This window comes from Piliocolobus tephrosceles, chromosome 19 (assembly GCF_002776525.5).
Source record: "Piliocolobus tephrosceles isolate RC106 chromosome 19, ASM277652v3, whole genome shotgun sequence".
NCBI classification, from domain to species: Eukaryota; Metazoa; Chordata; class Mammalia; order Primates; family Cercopithecidae; genus Piliocolobus; species Piliocolobus tephrosceles.
In genome coordinates this window covers 25,857,878-25,880,907 of record NC_045452.1, presented here as the reverse complement: position 1 = coordinate 25,880,907, position 23,030 = coordinate 25,857,878, and the positions used below count along the sequence as shown (strand labels likewise).

Sequence of the window (23,030 nt, the reverse complement as noted above, 5' to 3'; positions counted from 1 at the left end):
CCAAAGACGGACTAACAGCCTGCCTCCAACACCAGCAGAGACACACACACCTCTAAGGTGGTGAAGACCATTCCTCCAGCACCTCCTGCTGCCACGAGGCACCTGCACCTGCTCTGCAGCCATTGAGGGATGATCCCTGCCTTCGGGCACTCTCTCCCGGGTAACACCAAGTCACAGCCCTCCTCCTGGCCTATTACAGACCCTCATCAAGGATGCCACAGCCTTACCCCCACCTTGGGTTCTGTGAAGGCACAAGACTGAACTGCAGAGGATAGGGAACAATTCCCAGGCTCAAAGCCCTGAGAGTGGAGCTGGCAACCCTCACAAGCGATACTGCACGTGCGATTACTCTGTGGGACTGCCCACCCCCAGGGCCACCCAGCCCACTGGGACTTTACTGTCCAAAGCTGGCTCCCCTCCCCCTGCGGGGTCACAGGTGAACAACACTACCTGGTTCACTTTCAGCAAAGCACCTCTTCTTGGTAAGATGGAAGAATTCCGAGAATCGATGACCATGGCGTGCTGAAAGAAATTTGAAGTGGGGTATTTTCACTTCCAGCAGTTCTATCAGACAACCATGAGCACCCACAGCACGCGGGCCACCACGCCAGCACTCTACGACTATCACGTCATTCCATGTTCACAGAGCCCTTGGAGGAAGTGAGGGCGACCGTCCCTATCTTACATAGGAGGACACTGAGACGTGAGCTTCAACTGAATAAACGATTCCTGCTCACTATGTGGGAGCTGAACACCCGCCACCGGGTTCATTCTGTCAAGGAGCTCGACGCCCTGGCCTAAGTCAGCTCAACCAGGTTCCCCCTTTTTGAAAGCTGAAATTCCACAGTCAGCTCTGAAGCACACCCCTTCCTGTTACCGCTGACATTATTCGGAAAGGACAACACGAGGCAGGACACCACAAGCCCTCGGGGAGCAGGGGCTGCCACCGTGGATACTCCATCTGGGCGACGTTTGTCAATCAGCCCCAATATTGGCAAAGACTGGTTTTCCAATGCATAATAGCATGGTTCCATCAACAAAATTATTTACTCCAACTAAGAGACATTGTTACCGAAAGAGATGATTTCAGTGAATGTCCGCTTTCTTTTCGAACAGCAAATGACGCCGTCCTGGAGAGGCAGCCCAGTTCTCGCCACACGCCTTCCCACTTGACGGTGTGGCTGGTCTTCCATATGGGAAACTGCAACACAGAAATTAGACATCTCTCTGGACCACATGTACTTAGGAAGTTGTTGCAAATCATTTTCTGGAATGAGGCATCATGAAACAATGAACTAAATACCTAAAATAATTTTTTCTAAATGATGAGAGAGAGGGAGAAGGGGAAGAAGAGAAGAAGGGGAAGAGAAAACCAGAGGGAAGAAGGGCAAAGGAAGAAAGGGGGAAAGTTGTGAACAGAACCAAAGGCAATACTGCTCTAAGTAGCAGGACTGTACCCCAGGTGAGGGACAGGGCTGGTCTGAGGGCTGCAGGCAGCTGTTTCATCGACAGGCACCGTCTCTTTCCCGCTTCTTTGTAAGGGGTAAGACATCTAAGACGATCTGATGGCACGCACCCGACCTGGTCCACCCGACCCTGTCTGAAGCCAGGCCTCGCAACCCAGCAACTTGCACAAGCCCAGAGAGAAGGCGGCAGAGAAAAGAGTTCTGTGGGAGGCAAGAGGATCCTTCCTGCAGCAGAGGCCTGAGCCGGGTGAATTCTGGGGTCCAAGCAGGTGGGACCTGCTTCCCAGCCTGACACTCTCTTTCCTGACGCCAGGACAGCTCATCTTAGATTTCTGTCTCGGAGAAATGTTTTCTGAACAGTGAACGATGTTCGGTGGCTTTGGGAAGTGGTGGGACAGTGATTTAACTCTTACAAGGAGGCCAGGCCACCCCACACTCCCCAGGGGGCGTCCCATGCTGGGCATTCTCTAGCCCTCAGGCTTGCAAATGAACTCCAGGCCACTGGGTGAGTGGGGCCTCTATCCCGCCCTCATGGTGAGAGGCACCCACCTCAGCACCCAGAGGACACTGTGCCAGACACTGGGGAGCTGGTACAGGAGGGGCAGCCTGCACAGCCACCATCTCTACACTTAGGGCCACCTAGGATTCAGGCACTTTCCCAAATGCCTGTGGGAGGTGTAGAGCTTCCTAAATCATTTCTTCATTCCTTAGAAGGCCTGACATGGGCCCCAAGGATACCACTCAGTATGATCTGGTCTGTACCTCCAGGAGCTCAGTTTCAGGGCTGCCAGTGACAAGGTTTCTGCCCTCCCCTTTCCTCCTCTGCTCTACCTGCACCCACCCCAGGGCCGAGACTACACTTTGGTGTCTTTCATCTCTGCTATTCCTTGTGGAAAAAATAAGGTATTTCTACTCTCCTAAAAATCTGCTCTTTAAAAAGGCTTAGAAAGAGATGAAGCACGACACCAGGGAGAAGGGTGGCTAAGCTCCCAGGAGCCTGAGCACTGCAGGCGCACACAGGCACACGGAGACCTGCTGGAGCACGGCGGGCTGCAGAGAGCAACATGTGCCCCGGATGTCCCCTCCACGGCCCCACCAGAGGGCATCCAACGATGGTATCGAAGCAGAAGGGTATCTGAGGGCTGTTCCCTTCCAGACAAGAAAATCTGGAGAGAAGGAAATGAAACTGCAAATGTGCCCAGATTCTCCCGTCTCCATCTCAAACCTGGAGTCTACCTGGCCCGCCTCTGCATGCTCCGAGTTCTCATGGCATTGGTCTGCAAGGACCAGAGGCACAAGGCACTAACGCACCTCAAGCACCTACACTGCGCCATGAGCCGCATCAGGAGTTTTACCACGCCTCTCGTCCAAACCTCACAATGGCCTAGGGCCCCACGCTCCTGTCCTTCATTTCACAGATGAGTCATTTGCCTGAGGTCGCACAGCCCTAAGGGAGACGGGGAGTCCAAGCCCAGGCGATCTCCTCCAGGGCTTCTGTTTGGGTTCTTGGAAAGAGAGCATGCTCAAAGCTTCCCGAGCCCCACTCCCTGTGAGTCGGACTTGGCAGCTCAAGGTGGGACCCGTGAATGTGTGTTTCTAGCAAGCCCACAGCTGAGGCCGATGCTGCTGGTCTGAAGACCACACATGGGGACCGACTCTTACATAGTATTCTATCTCAGGGCTCTCCGCATGAAACAAAGCCCAGAACAAGAGGAGTCAGGAACAGTGGAGAAAGGAAGGGAAAAAAAGAGCAGGTTATCATAAAGCCCCAAAAAGGCCAAATGGTATGAATTCCGATGGTGGTATTTAATCATACCTTTCTAGGTGTAAACTTAGGTGTGAACCAAAAATGAAACCTTCCAGACCAGGCGCAGTGACTCACGCCTGTAATCCCAGCACTTTGGAAGGCTGAGATGGGCAGATCACTTGAGGTCAGGAGTTCGAGACCAGCCTGGCCAACATAATGAAACCTGCATCTTTACTAAACATACAAAAATTAGCTGGACATGGTGGTGCACACCTGTAGTCCCAGCTACTTGGGAGGCTGAGGCAGGAGAATCACTTGAACTCGAGAGGTGGAGGTTGCAGTGAGCTGAGATCGTGCCATTGTACTCCAGCCTCGGCGACAAGAACAGCAAACCTGTCTCAAAAAAAAAAAAAAAAAAAGAAACAAAAAAAAGAAACCTTCCAGTGATCTGACCAACTCTGCTGACTATGAGAAACTGTCGGTCTCCACACATACGGGGAAGGACAACCGATGGTGCCTCAGGTAGTCAGAACCAGGTTAAGGAGCTGCTAACATTGGCATCAGCCACTCTTGGGCTCCTGGCAGCCTGTACTCGGCTAGAGAAGAGGCACCCGGCCAGGAGGTAGCTGGTGTGAAGGGCAGAGGGCCTGTGCTCCCCATGCTGACCTCTTGCTGCCTTTCGGAATCAATGAAAAAGGCACCCTGTTTCCCCCCAAGACCAGAGGGAAGGACTGAAATGCTACTCACACTGTACTCAGCTGACATTCCTCTGTCTGTCTCCCGCAGTGAGCTCCAAGGGAACTGTCCAGTAACTTTATATAAGTTTACAGAGAAACTAGGAGACAATGGGATAGAGCTTTAAAAGCTGAAACAGTGATTAGAACTTGCACACATTTAAATCAACAGATTTAACACTACGCCCAGGCCGGGCGCGGTGGCTCAAGCCTGTAATCCCAGCACTTTGGGAGGCCGAGACGGGCGGATCACGAGGTCAGCAGATCGAGACCATCCTGGCTAACACGGGGAAACCCCGTCTCTACTAAAAAATACAAAAAACTAGCCGGGCGAGGTGGCGGGCGCCTGTAGTCCCAGCTACTTGGGAGGCTGAGGCAGGAGAATGGCTTAAACCCGGGAGGCGGAGCTTGCAGTGAGCTGAGATCCGGCCACTGCACTCCAGCCTGGGCGACAGAGTGAGACTCCGTCTCAAAAAAAAAAAAAGAAAAAAAACACTACGCCCATGGGGCTCATCTTCAAGAGGAAATCTACAGCATGTGGTCACTGCAGAAGTGGCAGCTGATTCTGTCATGGTTCTTTTCACAAATACGCCATCTATTTTAACTTTTCTATCAGGCCAGTGTACTCAATGATCTGCTGGGCTTCCTACTTTCTTTCGAAGTTTCCAGGCCGTGGTTTGAAGAAGGACAGGCCATACGAAGTTTCTTTTGTTCCATAGGAAAACTGAAAGGTCACCTTCTCTGCACGACCAAGAAGATTAGGGAGCTTGAGGCCAAGTACCTAGGAGGGGAAAAAAAAAAAAAAAAAAAACATAGTAGTGATCTAAATTGAAGGAATGAGAACTTTGGATAAAGACTATGCTAGCAAAGGGACTTTTGTAAAAACAGAAGGAAAATGCGAACTACAGATCTAGTCTTTCATTTGTAATCACTTTCATTCTCTTTTTTTTTTTTTTGAGACGGAGTCTCGCTCTGTCGCCCAGGCTGGAGTGCAGTGGCTGGGTCTCAGCTCACTGCAAGCTCCGCCTCCTGGGTTTACACCATTCTCCTGCCTCAGCCTCCCAAGCAGCTGGGACTACAGGCGCCCGCCACGTCGCCCGGCTAGTTTTTTGTATTTTTTAGTAGAGACGGGGTTTCACCATGTTAGCCAGGATGCACTTTCATTCTTTAAAACATGCCGCTGCTGAGTGTTCACATCCTGCATTCAAACCTGATTAATGCAAGGGACAAGCTAACCTTGCCACCTGTGAAGCTCAAGAATGTTAATTAAGTTCTGCAGATTTACAGTTTAAAGGAATTTGAACAAGAGACTATTAATATGAACATTCTCCAAATCATTCCTAATTACTGACGTTAACATTGTTATCAAACAACCCAAAACATATTATCACCAATTCTAGGGTGACTAAAGAGAAACCACAAATAACAACAGATTAAGGTAAATGAAATGACCGAATTTTGAAACTATCATCAGCTTTTAGAATGCATAGTGTAAAAGTTCCAATATAAGAAAATAAAAAGCCTGTAGCATACCATACTGCCTTCATTGTTTCCAACCATGGTGTTATAACTGCCGGTTAATCTCCTTAATTCAGTTACTTCAAAGGTAACATCTAACCCATTTGGAAGTGCATCATCACCTAAATAAAAAATATTAAACAATAAGACAGCTAGGATGTTATTTTACTTTGGGTTCCCATTGCTAAAAAAGACAAAAAGCTATCTGAAGGTTCATTCTATTTTACAATCTCCTTTGGAAAATAATATCATCGTGAGAATGTTTAAAAGAAAGCTCCCACACAAAATCAAAATATTGCACACCTCTACACCAAAAAATAATGTTTCTAGTTTCTCTGGTAGAATACATCAATAAACAGGGCTGCGCATGGCAACTCAGGCCTGTAATCACAGTGCTTTGGGAGGATGAGGTGGGAGGATTACTTTCAGGCCAGGAGTTCAAGACCAGCCCCGGCAACATACCAAGACCCTGTCTCTTAAAAAATGTTAAAAATTAGCCAGATGTGGCAGCGAGCACCTATAGTCTCAACTATTTGGGAGGCTGAGGTGAGAAGATCACTTGAGCCAGCAGTTGGAGGCTGCAGTGAGCTATGACTGCTACTGCCCTCTAACCCGGATGACAGGGCGAGAACCTGTCTCTAAAAAAAAAAAAAATCTACCTTTGCTACAAGGAGATAACTATAAGTAGCATTATTCACTTAAGCACACTTAAGCAAACAATATTTGCTAAAGGAATCTGTTCTGCCATTAGAGAGGTCCTTGAAAATATTTGGGGTCTCAATCCAACTGACATGAAAATGTGGAACTCACATGACAATAGGGATGTCAGTAACCCTCGAAGATAAACGTGAGACTGTTTACTGTGTTACTGTGTGTGAGAGGCACGTCTGTCCTCCCCCGCACCAGGTGTGATTTGGGTCTGAGCTGGAAGCAAGCACCTCATGACCCACCATGGCACTGGGGTGCCTTGTGCGGAGCGGGCTGGGCTCCGTAGGAGTGCGTGGCCTCTCACGGGAAGGAAAGGGGACTCTTGCCTTTCACACAGCAGGAGTGCTCAGCCCTGGCTGGACATCTAGACGCATCTGGGCAACTGTCAAAATATGAAGATGCCCAGGCACTGACCGCGCTAAGAAGTCAGGTCCAACAGGTCTACGATGCAGCCTCAGTACCGTCTTTTCTTTTTTTTTTTTTTTGAGATGCAGCTTTGTTCCATCACCCAGGATGGAGTACAGAGGGGTGATCTCAGCTCACCGCAACCTCTACCTCCCGGCTTCAAGCAATTCTCCTGCCTCAGCCTCCCGAGTAGCTGGATGACAGGCACCTGCTGCCACACCCGGCTAATATTTTTTGTTTGTTTAGTAAAGACGGGGTTTCTCCATGTTGGCCAGGCTGGTCTCGAACTCCTGACCTTGTGATCTGCCCGCCTTGGCCTCCCAAAGTGCTGAGATCACAGGCATGAGCCCCCGCGCCTGGCACCATCTTTTCTTTCTATCTCTCTTTTTTTTTTTTTTTTTTTTAATTTTTTATTTAGTGGACTTTATTTCTTAGAGCAGCTCTAGGTGCACAGAAAGATAAAGAATTGGGGCCAGCAATGGCGGGTTGGGGGAGAAAAAAAGATAAAGCAAAAAGCACAGAGTTTCCATGAACCTCCCCTTACCCTGACACACACTAACACCTCACATGTGTGGTTCATTTGTCACAAATGATAAACCAATACTCTCACCAATTATTAACTCAAGTCCAGAGTTGACATTAGGGGTCACACGTGCTGCTGCCTGACACGGATCCACCATCACAGTCCACACGGAGGAGCTTCCCTGCCCTAAGCCATCTAAGCTCCTGCACGTTATCCTAACATGCAGCCTAGGTGGAGAGCCTCTGCAGAGGTGGACCAGCTGACCACCTACAAGGGCACATTTACAACAGGGACAGGAGAGAGCGAAAAACAAATGCCTCCAACAAAACTCACCCCTGGAAAAGCATCCCAGGTAGTGAGTGGGTCGGGTCTTGGGCACCGGAAGTGTCTCACTCACTTGTTTGCCCGGGGCAAGTTACTTAAGCCTCTCTGAGCCTTGGTTTCACTAGCTGGAAAATACAGGTTGAGTATTCCAAATCTAAAACTTTTTGAGCACTGACATGACACTTAAAGGAAATGCTCACTGGAGCATTTTGCATTTCGGATTTAGCGGTTAGGAATGTTCACAGGTACAATGCAAATATTCCAAAATCCAAAAAAATCCAAAATGCAAAACACTTCTGGTCCCAAACATTTCAGATAAGGGATACTCAACCTGTATTTTTTTTTTTTTAATCGTAATGACACTTCACCAGGGTTCTGTGAGGATCTAATGGTTACATGCACATAACCGCTTCCTGCAGGGCCGCGTGGGTACTACTGTTAGTATTCCAGGACTCTGAAGTGCAGAGAGATTGTCTCCCGCTATCTCTTCCCTTTCACTAGTCCAGTAGTTCCCCAGCTTGAGCACACATCAGAACCACACAGCTGGCTCATTTGCCACAGGCCACTGGCCTCACTCTCATCCCCGCCCCCAGAGTTCCTTCTTCGGTGGCATCACATTTCCAACAGGTGACAGTAGCACAGCTGGTCCAGGCCCACACTCTGAGAACCCCTGGTTTTTGTTTGTTTGTTTTTGTTCTGAGACAGAATCTTGCTCTGTCACCCAGGCTGGAGTGCAGTGGCACAATCTCAGCTCACTGCAACCTCTGCCTCCCGAGTTCAAGTGATTTTCCTGCCTCAGCCTCCCGAGTAGCTGGGATTACAGGCGCACGCCACTACGCCCAGCTAATTTTTGTATTTTTAGTAGAGACAGGGTTTCCGTACCTTGGCCAAGCTGGTCTTGAACTCCTGACCTCGTGATCCACTTGCCTCGGCCTCCAGAAGTGCTGGAATTACAGGCATGAGCTACACGCCTGGCCTGAGAACCCCTGTTTTAAGGGTAATTGAATCCTTGATTTTTAGCAGAGTACCTAGCCACCCAGGCTTTACTTCCCAGCCTCCCTTGCACCTGGGTGTGGCCAAGTGATTAAGTCCTGGCCAATGGGATGAGAGCAGTGCGGTGTACAACACCTAGGACAGGTGCTTAAAGGGAGGGGTAAGCCCTTTCAACCCCCTGTGCTCCTCCCCGGTGCTGGAATGAGGACACGGTGCTCAGCCACCAGAGGGACTCGGGGACCCTAGGGATGACAAAGCAACAAGACACCATGGGAGAAACTACACCAGCCCAGGGTGACCTCGGGGAATGAAGGACCACACCAGCCCAAAGTGACCTCAGGAAACCACACTAGCCCAAGGTGACTTCAGAGAACAAGGCACCACACTGGCCCAAGGTGACCCCAGGGAACCACGGGAAGCCACGCCAGCGCAAGGTGACCTCAGGGAACGCAGCAGCACACCAGCCCTTGGCAGTCTCCCAGCTGTGTGGAGAGATGGAGACTTCTCTCTTGTCTAAGCCACTGTTCTTTGAGGTCTCTGTTAGTGTTGGCTGAAACTATATTCCAAATAATGAAAATGTCCTTAGTTTATCTAGCATCTTATATTTTGCAAGCATTTTCCTATATTGTCTTATCTAGGCCTTCGCAAAATTACCCCCCATTCAATTCTGAAGAGTTTACTTATTCACAGATTCATTCCAAATATTTATTTTTCAACGATGTCTGCTGAATTCAGACTAAAGTGGGAACTCTACCGTGCCGTGTTAGGCTCGCCGTGGTCTGGGCTCCTGACAGCTTTTCTTCCTTACCTTCTGGCACTCCATTCCCCTGACCTGCACTCCAGCTCTTCCTACACTTGTGGTCCACCCAGTGAGCCACTCTCCCTCTGGCGTGGGCCTGGTCAATGCTATCCCTGTCCCCAGAACACTCTTCACTCCACCTCACTACCAGTCCTTCTCCCCAGACTCACTCAGCCCTTCTCCCCATACTCGCTTAGATGCATCTTCTAGGTCTCAGCTCAGACATCGCCCCTTTGGTGACACCCTCTCTGATCCCCTTCTAATGCCCTGGCCAGGTGAAGCTGTTTCCTCCTTCAGCCTCTTACAGCACAGCATAGCGACTGTGCTGCCATCACTTACTGGTCTGCCCCCAACCTAGCCCCACTGACCGAAGAAGCCCCTTCAGGAGGAGACCATGCCCCGTGTGCTGCTATGACCGAAGCCCGGCAGAAGGAGACCACGCCCCGTGTGCTGCTGTGTCTGGCTCTGGGGCCTGCACAGGGCCGGCCTCCATGCAGGTGCTCACTAGCCAAAGAAGAAATGTTGAGAAACGTGCCCAGTATCACACGGCAACAAGAAAATGAGCAAAAACTAAAATGGAAATTGGATTCCCTCCTCTTTTGAAAGCACACGCCGAGATGAGGTCTGCACAGTGCTGCGCTGGGCTATATGAACAAAGCCTGGCACCCTGCTTCAGAGTCACTCTCAGGCCCCCGTGCAGTCCAGGGCTTTACACAACAGTATCCTCAAAGTTCACCATTCCTCCCCCAGGCCTCATACAAAAATCCAGGCCCGCACCTGTAATCCCAGCTACTCAGGAGCCTGAGGCAGGAAGATCGCTTGAATACAAGAGTTCCAGGCCAGCCTGGGCAATAGAGCAAGACCTCTCTCCAAAAACAAACAAAAAATCCAGTCCCTTCCCTGAGACTGCTAACTCAAGGACCACCTGTCTGATCAGCTTTCAGGTTCTACACAGCAGGGAGGGGTGCTCTGCTGCCCAGATCTGCATCCGGCCACAGAAACAGCTTTTCTGTGATGGACAGAAAGGGAATTATAAAGATACTACACCACAATATGTACCTTGACATGTGTCAATCAAAACATCCACTTGTCTAAAAATTCCAAGACGGAGCAATTTTTCACGGGCTTCGTGAGATTTCCGCATTACCTATAAAATGCAGAAAAAAGCAGGTAATATATTCTTCTAAGACACAGAAACAGAAAATGGCAGCCACATGGCGAGGCTGGTAGTTTACCATTTGGTGCTAAGTCAGATCACTGAGCAGAGGGTACTACCAAGACCCGCCACACAACAGAAGGGAAAAGCCCCCCAGGGGCAACAAAAATGCCCATTGACAAGCACAAAACCAAGCCTCAGCATCAAGAGTGTGCATCACATAATCGCCTTCATATAAACAACAAAATTAACACAGAAGAAAGACACATGTGTGTGCATGCCTTTTCATTTCTTTCAGATCTCCCTTTGAGGAAGAAACGCACACCTTTTTGTGGTGTTTCAATTTTCTATTCATTTCTTTATTTTCTTTTTTCCTGTTTTTTTTTTTTTTTTTTTGAGACAGAGTTTCGTTCTGCCACCTGGGCTATAGTACAAAGATGTGATCTCGGCTCACTGCAAGCTCTGCCTCCCAGGTTCAAGCCATTCTCCTGCCTCGACCTTCTGAGTAGCTAGGATTGCAGGCACGTACCACCACACCAAGCTAACATTTTTTGTATGTTTAGTAGACACAGGATTTCACTACGTTGGCCAGGCTGGTCTTGAACTCCTGACCTCAGGTGATCCACCTGCCTCGGCCTCCCAAAGTGCTGGGATTACAGGCGTGAGCCACTGTGCCCGGCCTTTCTAACCATCTCTGACTACTGTTAGAAATGTTCAACTTTGTGTCCTTTCTTCGTTGAGAACAGCAGTTCCTCTAATGCACGGAGCCCATTCTTGTTGGAAGGACAGGTAGAAGGAAGGTAAGGCAGGCGAGTGCTGAGGACACAGAGAAGGAAAGACCCTCATGTGATAAGGAAAGTTGAGATTCCACCCTGCAGGTGAAAGGGAGTCACTGTAGAACTGTCAGCAGGAGAGAGAAGGGATCACATTTCCTGGTGAGAAAGAAAGGATCACACGGACGAATTCAGAATTCTGCCCCATGGGAGAAGCCTGAAGGATGCAGGGGGTGCTCTGGCAGCAGCTTCAGGGGCTGGGGTGAAGGCAGACCCAGTGCAGGCCATGGTACTGGAGGGGAGGACAGACCTTGGAGACATTTCATAGGCAGGGGCCAGAGGACACCGCCACTGCCTAGGTAGAGCACATGAGAAGAACAGAGAGGCTACTAAAACTGCAGCTCGGGGCTTAGCACTGGGCTAATGCTGAACACCATTAGAGAAGTCAGGAAGGCCCAGCACTTCGGGAGGCCAAGATGGGCGAATCACGAGGTCAGAAGATTGAGACCATCCTGGCTAACACGGTGAAACCCCATCTCTACTAAAAAATACAAAAAACTAGCCGGGCGAGGTGGCGGGCACCTGTAGTCCCAGCTACTTGGGAGGCTGAGGCAGGAGAATGGCGTAAACCCAGGAGGCAGAGCTTGCAGTGAGCTGAGATTGCGCCACTGCACTCCAGCCTGGGCAACAGAGGGAGACTCCGTCTCAAAAAAAAAAGAAAAAAAAGAAAAACAGAAAGAAAACTGAAAAAAAAAAAAAAAAGAAGAAGTCAGGAATAGAAATGGGAAGACAGGCAGGGCAGACGGATGTAAAAGAGATGACTTCAGATCTCAGCCCCATGGAGCTGGAGACGGCTGTGGCAATGCCATGAGGAAATGTTTAGTTGGCAGTTGCATAGTCGGGGCTACAGCTCAACACAGAGGAGCTAGCTAGAAATAGAGCATGGGGAGCCCTCTGCATTCAGGCTGTAACTGAAACCTGGGATGTGGCGGAGATCACACAGGAGACTGATCCTTGTGGAAAAGCAACACCTAAGGAGGCTCACAGGGAAAAGGAGCCGACAATGGAGCCTGCGAATGACTGTGAAGAGATGGAAAGCAACCCGGGAAAATGGTCACCAAAGCCCAGGGAAGAGCAAAGCGCAGGGAAGAGGAGGGACAGACACATTCAAAAGGCAAATAACAAAGCAGGACAGATGCATTCAGCAGAGGCTACAAAGCGATCATTTCTTCAATATGCAAAGAGCTCTTGCAAATAAACAAAAGCCGAGCAACCCAGTGGAAGACAGAAGATGCCAGGTTAATTCACGAGAGAGATATGAATGACCAATAAAGAGAAAAAAAAAATGCTGGGTCTCATTCATAATTAAACAAATGCAATTTAAAACAATGAGATAGTATTTTTCTTTTAACAAGATGGCAAGAATTTAAAAATCGCGGTAACACCCAATTTTGGGAAAGAGACGGTCTCATGGACTACTATAAGAGAGTAGACTTGTGCAGCCTCTTTGCAGAGCCATACGGCTGCATCAGTGAACACTGCAGAGTACACACACTTTGACCCAGGAATCCCACTTCTAGGAATTTATCCTAAAACACACTGCCAATGTACACAAAGACACACTAAGATGTTTAGTACAGCATTGTTTGTAAGACTGAAAATTAATTTAAATGCCCATCAATGGAAAACTGTTTATAATAAAATATAGAGGGCCAGGTGAGGTGGCTTATGCTTTAATCCCAGCACTCTGGAAGGCCAAGTTGGGAGGACCACTTGTGCCAGGAGTTCGAGATCAGCCTGGACAACATGGCAAAACCCCATCTCTACAAAAAAATTTTTTAAATTAACTAGGCATGGTGATGTGTGCCTGCAGTCCTGGCTACTCAGGAGGCTGAGGTGGGAGGATTGCTTGAACCCAAGAGGTTGAGGCTGCAGTCAGCTGTGTTCACACCACTGGACTCCAGCCTGAGCAAGACTTGCACCAGAGCAAGACCCTGTCTCAGAAAAAAAAAAGTTAGAAAGTGTGTACAACGAGGTACCACACAGCTAACAGATTGGTATGTACTGATGTGAAAAGATCTCCATAATTTATGTCAGAAAAGAAAAAAATGTAGAGAATGGCATTACTGTTTAAGGAACATACATGTTTATACACTTGTACAACATATCTAAGAAACTGTTAGCCACGTTACCTCTGGAGAGGGGACTGGGATTGGCCAGGGTAGGGAAATGTATCCTTTTCATTTCAATACCCTTCTGTACCATTTGATTTTCTATACTTCCTTCTTACTGTGCTTACATGTTACTTTAATTTTTAAAAAATATAAATCTGGCCAGGCACGGTGGCTCATGCCTGTAATCCCAGTATTTTGGCAGGCCGAGGCAGGTGGATCACTTGAGGCCAGGAGTTGAAGACCGGCCTGGCCAACATGGCAAAACCCCATCTCTACTAAAAATACAACAAAATTAGCCAGAGGTGGTGGCGCGGAACTGTAATCCCAGCTACGTGGAAGACTGAGGTGCAAGAATCCTTTGAACCTGGGAGGCAGAGGTTTCAATGAGCTGAGATCGTGCCACTGCACTCCAGCCTGGGCAACAGAGCAAGACTCTATCTCCAAAAAAAAAAAAGAAAAAAAGTTTCTTTTTTTTTTTTAAGTGGGAATGGTCCACAGTACCAAACACTGCTGAAAGGCCAAGTAAAGTGAAGACTGAAAGGAGCCAGCTGGACCCGGCCACAAAGAAGTTGCTGGTGACCTCTGTCCGGGCATGTTCAATGTGGTCCCAAGGGCAGAAAGGCAGAGGGAACCCACAGTGGAGGTGAGAAAGGGGTACAGTGCGGGAAGGAGAGTGCTCCAGACAGAGCCAGGGCCCTGAGGAGACACGGGGTGTGTCCCAGATGAGCGCCCACCCCACGAGGTCAGCAAGGGAGAATGGGCTCTCAGGAACTCAGCACGGTGCCGGGGAACGGCTGTGCACTAACCCCATCGGCTCCCATCACGGCACTGGGAGAGCTGCGAGGAACGCAAGAGGACAGACACTTCTTTCTCCAGGATAAGAGACAGGAGGAAAAGGCAAATGCAAATACTTGGAGTCTGTAGGAGGCAACGCAGGAACTCAGGGGGTTCAGCTTGGGGGTGCCAAGGCTCCCTGTGGAGTAGGAGGCAGATGGGCAGAGGCCGGGGGCAGAGGGTGCTCTGTGGTTCCACATAGGGAGGTTTATAAGTCCCTCAGAAGAGACTGGGAAAGCCCACCACGTAGAGACCACACCTACCTCAATTAGGTTTTTGGCCTTGAAAACATCTCCAATTTCACAAATGATGATATCATCTTTAGTCCTTCCAAGTCCATCAAAATGAACATGCTGAACAACCACCTAAAAGTCACACAGGGACAGTATTAGGTATGACACAAGGCAAAGAGATTAGGTGTCAAGACTAAAGACAATGTCAAGGTTTAATTAATGTCAAGCCTTTCTTCAAGTTTAATAACCCACACTTCTTACTTCTGGACTTTACCATCTTTCACATCTTTTCAAAAAACTGGTCACTGTGACTTCCCCTTTGCTGGGTCTGTACTTTCTGTGAACAAGAGCTACAAATTCTCTCAGCCAGATGACCCAGGACCAGGTGAGCCCTAAACCCATGCAGGCCACAGACAACCCCTCTGTCCTTCCCAACACACACCCTGAGCACTGGCCTGTGAATGCATGCTGGCTATGACCCCTGACTTAATAACCACGCACAGAAAAATTAGCCAGGTGTGGTGGCGCACACCTGTAGTCCCAGCTACTTGGGAGGCTGAGGCAGGAGAGACGGTTGAACCCAAGGGGAAGAGGTTGCAATGAGCCAGGATTGCACCACCACACTCCAGCCTGGGTGACAGAGTGAGACTTCATCTCAAAAAATATTAAAAAATTAAAAAAAAAACAACAACAACAAAAAAAAAACAAAACTGTATGCATCTTCTAAAGACCCTGCAGGGATTTCAGAAAGGCACAATAAATGCTGACTCCAACTGGCCCTCGCCTCTCACTAGAGAGCAAACTCAGTCTCACTAGAGAGCAAACTCTTCAAGAACTGGAAAAGTGTATTTAACTTTCAAAGTTAAAAAGCTTAGGAAAGGTTTCATTTGAGACCCACAGTCTTTCTTCTGGGAGTAGGGAATGGAAATATAAATTTAAATATAGCTTGAGTCTGTCCTTGAAATATTTTTGTTTTTTTCATAAACACAAAAGTGTGTTTGTCTAAACCTCCCACATAAAAATCACCAAGGAAGAGCAACTTCTTTAAAAATAGAAACTGTTTTTCTAAGAGTCATCAGTCTTTTTAGCTGTAGGTGGTACAAACTCTTCTTTGACAAAGGCACGGAAACAGGTGAATTCCTTTGCATCTCCCTAGTGGTTTATGGAAGTGAATGTTTCTACTAACAATTACATCAAGACCGTCAACGGAAAACTCACATCTTTGTTTTCAAGAATTTCCTGTTTAGTTTCAGGTTCAACTTCAACAAATTCAGCTTCTTCTCCTAATCCTCCAAAATCAGGTCCACTTGATGGAAGAGGCTCCAAACTCTGACAGGGAGGGAGAGGCCACAGATAAATGACTTTGTCACATATATACACACACTTACCTTTGAGTCGTGTCTTTAGACACAATTTTTGTGTCCAGAATTTGTGTCCAGAAATTCAGTAGTTGTTTCCTTCAAATAGAGGTAGGGGCAGGATAGGGATCAGGGAGGACAAAGGTGCTGTCAGCTATTGCTAATGAGCAAGTTCTTGGCTTGGTGGTTAACTCACTGGTGGTCACTAAATAAAAGATAAAAACTAATTAACAGGGAAGGGCAGGGGTAGTGCGGTGGCTCATGCCTGTAATCCCAGCACTCTGGGAGGCCAAGGAGAAAGGATCACTTGAGGCTAGGAGTTTGAGACCAGCCTGGGCAACACAGCAAGACCCCATCTCTAAAAAAAAAAAAAAAAAATTAACTAACCAAAAGGGTCATGTACAATTCCATAATGACATGTCATGAACGAAGGATTATGATCAACCTAATTCTGGACACCTGAGGCCCAATGGAAGATTAAAAATCATTAAAAAATAAAATGCCACAAAGACATTTACGGGGGGGGGGGGGAAGGAAAAAAATTTGCTCCCCGTTTGTTATGAAAGCAATCCTAATTTTTGTTATTAAAATTGTATAGATTTTAGGATAGCTATATTGACAAACCAAATCACTAAGAAAACATTTTATGTAGACCCTGACAGGTTTTTTCATTTCGGAAAGTCTCATTCAAATTAAAGGGAACTGCATATGCTCATAAATTGGACTCGAAAGCAGTCTCTTTCTACAATCTGAACTGATATTACCTCAAAATACTAAAGCAACTTCTGAATAAGCATTCCATAGGCTGTGTCTCATCTAATATCTCCAGGAAGACATTATATCTATCTATCTATCTATCTATCTATCTATCTATCTAATCTAGTTAAGACAGTCTCTGACTTAACAATGCTTCAACTTACAGTTTTTTGACTTTACAATGATGGGAAAGCCACATGCACTCAGTAGGAACTGCACTCCGAGCACCTATACAGCCATTCTGATTTTCACTTATAGTACTCAAGAAACTACATGAGATCTTCAATATTTTTTTAGAAAATAGGCTTTGTGTTACATGATTTTACCCAACTGTAGGCTAATGTAAATGTTCTGAGCACGTTTAAAGTAGGCTAAGCTAAGCTATTATGTTCTGTAAGGTATGTGTATTAGACACATTTTCAACTTACATTTCAACTTATGATGGGTTTACTGGAGTGTAGTTGAGAAACATCTAAGTAAACATAATATTACACACACACACACACACACACACACACACACACACGTAATCACTTGAGCCTAGGAGTTTGAGACCAGCCTGGGCAATATAGGACACTTCATATCTACTAAAAATAGTAACAATAGTAAAAATAAAAAATAAAGAAAGGTCAAGTATGGTGGCTCACACCTGTAATCCCAGCACTTTGAGAGGCCCAGACGGGAGGATTGCTTGAGCCCAAGAGTTCAAGATCATCCTGGGCAACACAATGAGGTCTCATCTCCATTTTAAAATAACAGGCCAGGCGCAGTGGCTCACACGTGTAATCCCAGAACTTTGGGAGGCCGAAGTGGGCAGATCACCTGAGGTCAGGAGTTCAAGACCAGCCTGGCCAACATGGTGAAACTCCATCTCCACTAAAAAAATACAAAATGTAGCCGGGGGTGGTGGTGTGTGCCTGTAATCCCAACTACTTGGAAGGGTGAGGTGGGAGAATCGCTTGAACCCAGGAGGCAGAGGTTGCAGCGAGCTAAGATCACTCCACTGCACTCTAGCCTAGGCGACAGAGCAAGACTCCGTCTCAAAAATAAAAATACTTATGTATACATTGTATTAATATATATTTATATATTTAACACACACTATTTATTCAATTCTTATTTGTTCCTATGTTTGCTTGACCCTACGTCTCTAGGACACTTGCTTAACCACACAAGGATTACCAGTCACCTCTCAAAGATGTACACAGGTCTAGTGTGGCACCAGGCGACTGTTACAAATAGGCAAGTTTGGAGAAAACTATGTGAACCGATATCAATTTCCCTGCTCCAAGAATTCTCTACAATTAGGCACTTTTAAAGTGTGTGTTTAACATCTGCAAATGTGCAGCGGTGGGGCCTCTGGGTCACTATCCACTTTTCCTTGGAAAGGTAACTGACCTGCCAGTATCATATTCCCTTTCCCTTCCCTGCCCGAAAAGCCTCTGATGGTCCTCAAAAGTACCTACAGGAACAGCATCCAACTAGATTCCTTAGCAGGGCACAAGGAACTCTGCCATAAGGCCTGCATCTGCTACTCCGGTTTCCATCTCCACCATCTGCTCCACCTGCACATTGAGGCTTTTGCATCTCTTGCTCCCTCTTCCAGAATAAGTTGCCCCTATGAAGCTTCAAGATTCACCTCAATGTCATCCTCTGCAAGTCATTCCTGGCTTCTTGAGGAAGAATCAGTCCCTCTCTCACAGGGACACCTCTTGATATTTGAAGTCTGTGACCTTCACAGGTACCCCTTCTGTTTCTTTTTTTCTTTTGAGACAGAGTCTTGCTCTGTGGCCCAGGCTGGAATGCAATGGCATGATCTCGGCTCACTGCAACCTCCGCCTCCCGTGTTCAAGCCATTCTCCTGTCTCAGCCTCCCAGCTAGCTGGGATTACAGGGGCATCCCTCTACACCTGGCTAATTTTTGTATTTTTAGTAGAAACAGGGTTTCACCATGTTGGCTAGGCTGTTCTTGAACTCCTGACCTCAGGGTGATCCACCTCCCTCGGCCTCCCAAAGTGCTGGGATTACAGGTGTGAGCCACTGCGCTCGGCCTGTTTCTTATTTTTACCTGTCCTGGCACCTCAAAAGTACTCAATAAATATTTGTGGAATGAGGAATGAACGACTTTTCCATTCTTTCATTTAACAAATCAGCACTGAAAGCCCACTGTGTGCTGGGTGCTGGGTTCACAGCAGTGACCAAGACCGGGTCCTCGTGGGTGAGGAAGATAATGCCAGGCAAAGAACAGATAATTTCCTATCATTATCTTCATTTTTGTCGTGCAATATTTTCAAACTGGAATTCTATTTCTCAAAAATATGAACAAAGTAGATTATGTGCACACACTCATCTTAATCTGAACGCTTAGCAAAAATGCTTTATCTGGGCAAAGGTTTATATCCCGTTGTGCTGAAAAAATTCCACCGCACTTCCTAAAATCTCTAAGCACGAAACCAGGTTCACCGAAGATCTGCCAGGCCCATCTGTATCCTTTAATCTAAAATCCAGACTTTAAGAGATGACCTCTTTGAGGTTTCACAGTTACAACTTCTTACACCTACTCATACATCTTAAGTCTATTTTTCTATTATCGCTAAACCCTAAAGTCATTATAGGATTAATACCCTGTAAATATACTTTAATCAAAATATTAGTAACTGTGTTACTAATCCTCATCCTCATAGAATTTACATCCCATAAATTCTATGCCTAGAAGAATAGTCATGAGGTGAGTGTTTGGTAAAATGCACTAAAATAAATATTTAAGCCAGGCACAGTAGCTCGTGTCTGTAATCCTAGCACTTGCACTCTGGGAGGCCCAGGTGGGAGGATCACTTGAGCCCAGGAGTTTGAGACCAGCCTGGGCAACATAGTGAGATCCTGCTTCTATTAAAATGTGTGTGTGGGGGCCGGGCGCGGTGGCTCAAGCCTGTAATCCCAGCACTTTGGGAGGCCGAAACGGGTGGATCAGGAGATCAAGACCATCCTGGCTAACACGGTGAAACCCCGTCTCTACTAAAAAAATACAAAAAACTAGCCGGGCGAGGTGGCGGGCACCTGTAGTCCCAGCTACTCGGGAGGCTGAGGCAGGAGAATGGCATGAACCCGGGAGACGGAGGTTGCAGTGAGCTGAGATCCGGCCACTGCACTCCAGCCTCCAGCCTGGGCCACAGGGAGACATTCCGTCACCAAAAAAAAAAAAAAAAAGTGTGTGTGTGTGTGTGTGCGCGCGCGCATAATATAAAAAATAAATAAATATTTGGATGTAGCCTTTAACCTTGAAGCAGATCAGTCTACCAGTCAGTCAATAAGTTGTATTGAGCACCATGTGCAAAGCAGTGGGTATGGGACATGAAATAAATTGAATGAGTTATGTGAAGGGGTGGCCTACCCCTCCACACCTGTGGGTGTTTCTCGTTAGATGGAAGGAGAGACTTGAGAAAAGAAATGAGACATAGAGACGAAGTACAGAGAAAGAAAAAGTGGGCCCAGGGAACCGGCGCTCAGCATGCAGAGAACCCACGCCAGCACCGGTCTCTGAGTTCCCTCAGTATTTATTGATAATTATCTTTACCATCTTAAAGAAAAGGAAGTGGCAGGATAAAAGGATCATTGTAGGGAGAAAGTCAGCAGTAAGACATATGAATAAAGTTCTCTGTGACATGAATAAGTTTAAGGAAAAGTGCTGTGCCTTGATATGCATATATAAACATCTCCATAAACCTTTTTAGTGTATAAAGAGCAGTACTGCGCTAGGAAGTCCTGCCTTTCGCCCTAAGGCGGTTTTCTCCTTTCTCAGTAAACAGAACATACAATCAGGTTTTATAGCGAGATGTTCCATTGCCCAGCGATGGGCAGGAGACAGATGCTTTTCTCTATCTCAACTGCCAACAACAGCCAAGGGGCCTTCTTTCCTCTTGTACTGGTCCTCCTCAGCACAGACCCTTCATGGGTGTCAGGCTGGGGGACAATCAGGTCTTTCCCTTCCCACGAGGCCATATTTCAGACTATCATATGGGGAGAAACCTTGGACAATACCTAGCTTTCCTAGGCAGAGGTCCCTGCGACCTTTGGCAGTGTGCGTATCCCTGGGTACTTGAGATTAAGAGAATGGTGATGACTTTTAACCAGCAAGCTGCCTTCAGGCACTTGTTTAACAAAGCACACCCTGCACAGCCCAAAATCCTTTAAACCTTGAGTCACCATAGCACATGTCTCTTGTAAGGACAAAGTTGGGGGTAGGGTCACAGATTAACAGCATTTCAAATACAGAACAAAATGGAGTCTTTTATGTCTACTTCTTTCTATATAAACACAGTGACAGGCTGATCTTTCTTTCTTTTCCCCACATTATGAACAGCATCTTTAAAGTGAGATAGACTAGAATCCAGTAGAAAACATAACAACAGGCCAGACGTGGTGGCTCATGCCTGAAATCCCAGCACTTTGGGAGGCTGAGGCGGGCGGATCATCTGAGGTCAGGAGTTCAAGACCAGCCTGGACAACACAGCGAAACCCCATCTCAAGTAAAAATACAAAAGTGAGCTGGGTGTGGTGGCACGTGCCCGTAATCCCAGTTACTTGGTGTGGGCTGAGGTAGGAGAATCACTTGAACCCGGGAGGCAGAGGTTGCAGTGAGCCAAGATCACGCCACTGCACTCCATCCTGCGACAGAGAGCAAGACTCCATCTCAAAAAAAAAAGAAAAGAAAGAAAGAAAACTGAAACTATAACCCAATACATAACATATAGTAATAAGTATGATTGCACAAAATTTTGTTTGATATAAGCATGAGTACTAGGTGGTAAACGGCAAATGCTTTCTTACTGTGAGTCTTGATCAAAAAGTTTGAAAGACACTGGCTAGTGGGATGAAAAGTTCAAATAAAAAAACTGAAAACATTTTTTCTCAATACACTCATCAAAGGAACACCAATTTTAATGTAAAAAGAGCTCCACACGCCCGGCTCAGTGGCTCATGCCTGTAATCCCAGCACTTTGGGAGGCCAAGGAGGGTGGATCATGAGGTCAGGAGATTTAGACCATCCTGGCCAACATGGCAAGACCCCGTCTCTACTAAAAATACAACAATTAGCTGGGTGTGGTGGCACACGCCTGTAGTCCCAGCTATTCGGGAGGCTGAGGCAGGAGAACACTTGAACCTGGGAGGTAGAGGTTGCAGTGAGCCGAGATGACGCCACTGTACTCCAGCCTAGGCGACAGAGCAAGACTCCATCTCAAAAAAAAAAAAAAAAAAAAAGAGCTCCATAAAGGCAGATACTTTTTTCCCTGTATCCCTAGCACCTATCACAATACTAGGCACATAGCAGGCCATCAATAAATATGAGCTGAATAAATAACGAGTGATTACTTTGTTCAAGATGCCACAGGGGATGCAAGCCAAGAAGACGCAGTTCCTACCATCACATCTAGAAACTTAGGATCGAAGGATAAGATGAAAATGCAAACAGACCGAAAAGAAGGCAAAATGTAAATGGCACCAAAGGAAATGGCACGGAAAGGCAGAAGCTCATCCAAATGTGTGAGAGATAAAGAGCTTTCAGAACAGAGTTCTAAAAGATGGGAATATTTTGATGCTGAATATGGGTGACGGGAAGAGGAATGGAGTGCAATAGTGTGGTCCAAATGAAGCCATTCTTACAGGACTAACAAGAATTCTGGACAGATATGTAGTTATAATTGACTGGGTGCAGTGGCTCACGCCTGTAATCTCAGCACTTTGGGAGGCTGAGGCAGGTGAATCACCAGAGGTCGGGAGTTCGAGACCAGCCTGGCCAACATGGTGACACCCCCCCCCATTAAAAATACAAAAATTGGCCGGGCGCGGTGGCTCAACCCTGTAATCCCAGCACTTTGGGAGGCTGAGACGGGCGGATCACGAGGTCAGTGTTTGCACGAACGGAGGCAAGATGGTGCACTTCCGGGTTCTTCTTCACCACCAACTCTTCCCGTGCGCGCGAAAATGCAGCCGGCGCCCGGGAAGGTGCAGACCAACTGGGCATGCTCCAGGTGACGTCAATCTGAAGAGACCAAGATTTACCTGGTCGCACCTGCGGAACGCCCCTGACACGCCCATGCCCCACCTATTGCCCTCCCACTCCTAGAAAAGCCACTCTTGGCCATTGAGCCACGCGGCCTTCTCACAGCCCGGCGGACTTCCCAGCTTCCCAGTCCTGTCGGGATGTGGGAACTCCGTCGGAGAGCTTGGGGGAGGGGAACTCTGCCGGCCTTCTTTGCCGGAGGCCGACAGACTTCTTCTCCACACCTTAGGTTACTAAAATAAACTTGCAGTTTTGCGCCTGACCTTTGCCTACTTGCTGGTTCTTTTGTGCTCGCTCTGGTGGTCTTAGAAAAACAAGACAGTCAGGAGATCGAGACCATCCTCGCTAACACGGTGAAACCCCGTCTCTACTAAAAAAATACAAAAAACTAGCCGGGCGAGGTGACGGGCGCCTGTAGTCTCAGCTACTCAGGAGGCTGAGGCAGGAGAATGGCATGAACCCGGGAGG

The 23,030-nt window shown here is 47.4% G+C and overlaps 1 protein-coding gene across 1 annotated transcript in view; it reads right to left on the bottom strand.

The window, feature by feature from the left end:
- SAMM50 (SAMM50 sorting and assembly machinery component) overlaps positions 1–23,030 on the bottom strand; it is a 43,528-nt gene that overhangs the window by 18,378 nt on the left and 2,120 nt on the right. The window contains exons 2-9 of the mRNA XM_026447971.1: positions 15,606–15,716; positions 14,418–14,519; positions 10,277–10,364; positions 5,481–5,587; positions 4,598–4,728; positions 3,961–4,048; positions 1,073–1,201; positions 451–522 (exon numbers count right to left, since the gene is read on the bottom strand). Coding sequence (XP_026303756.1) covers positions 451–522; positions 1,073–1,201; positions 3,961–4,048; positions 4,598–4,728; positions 5,481–5,587; positions 10,277–10,364; positions 14,418–14,519; positions 15,606–15,716 — 828 coding nt within the window. The remainder of the gene's footprint in view (positions 1–450; positions 523–1,072; positions 1,202–3,960; positions 4,049–4,597; positions 4,729–5,480; positions 5,588–10,276; positions 10,365–14,417; positions 14,520–15,605; positions 15,717–23,030) is intronic.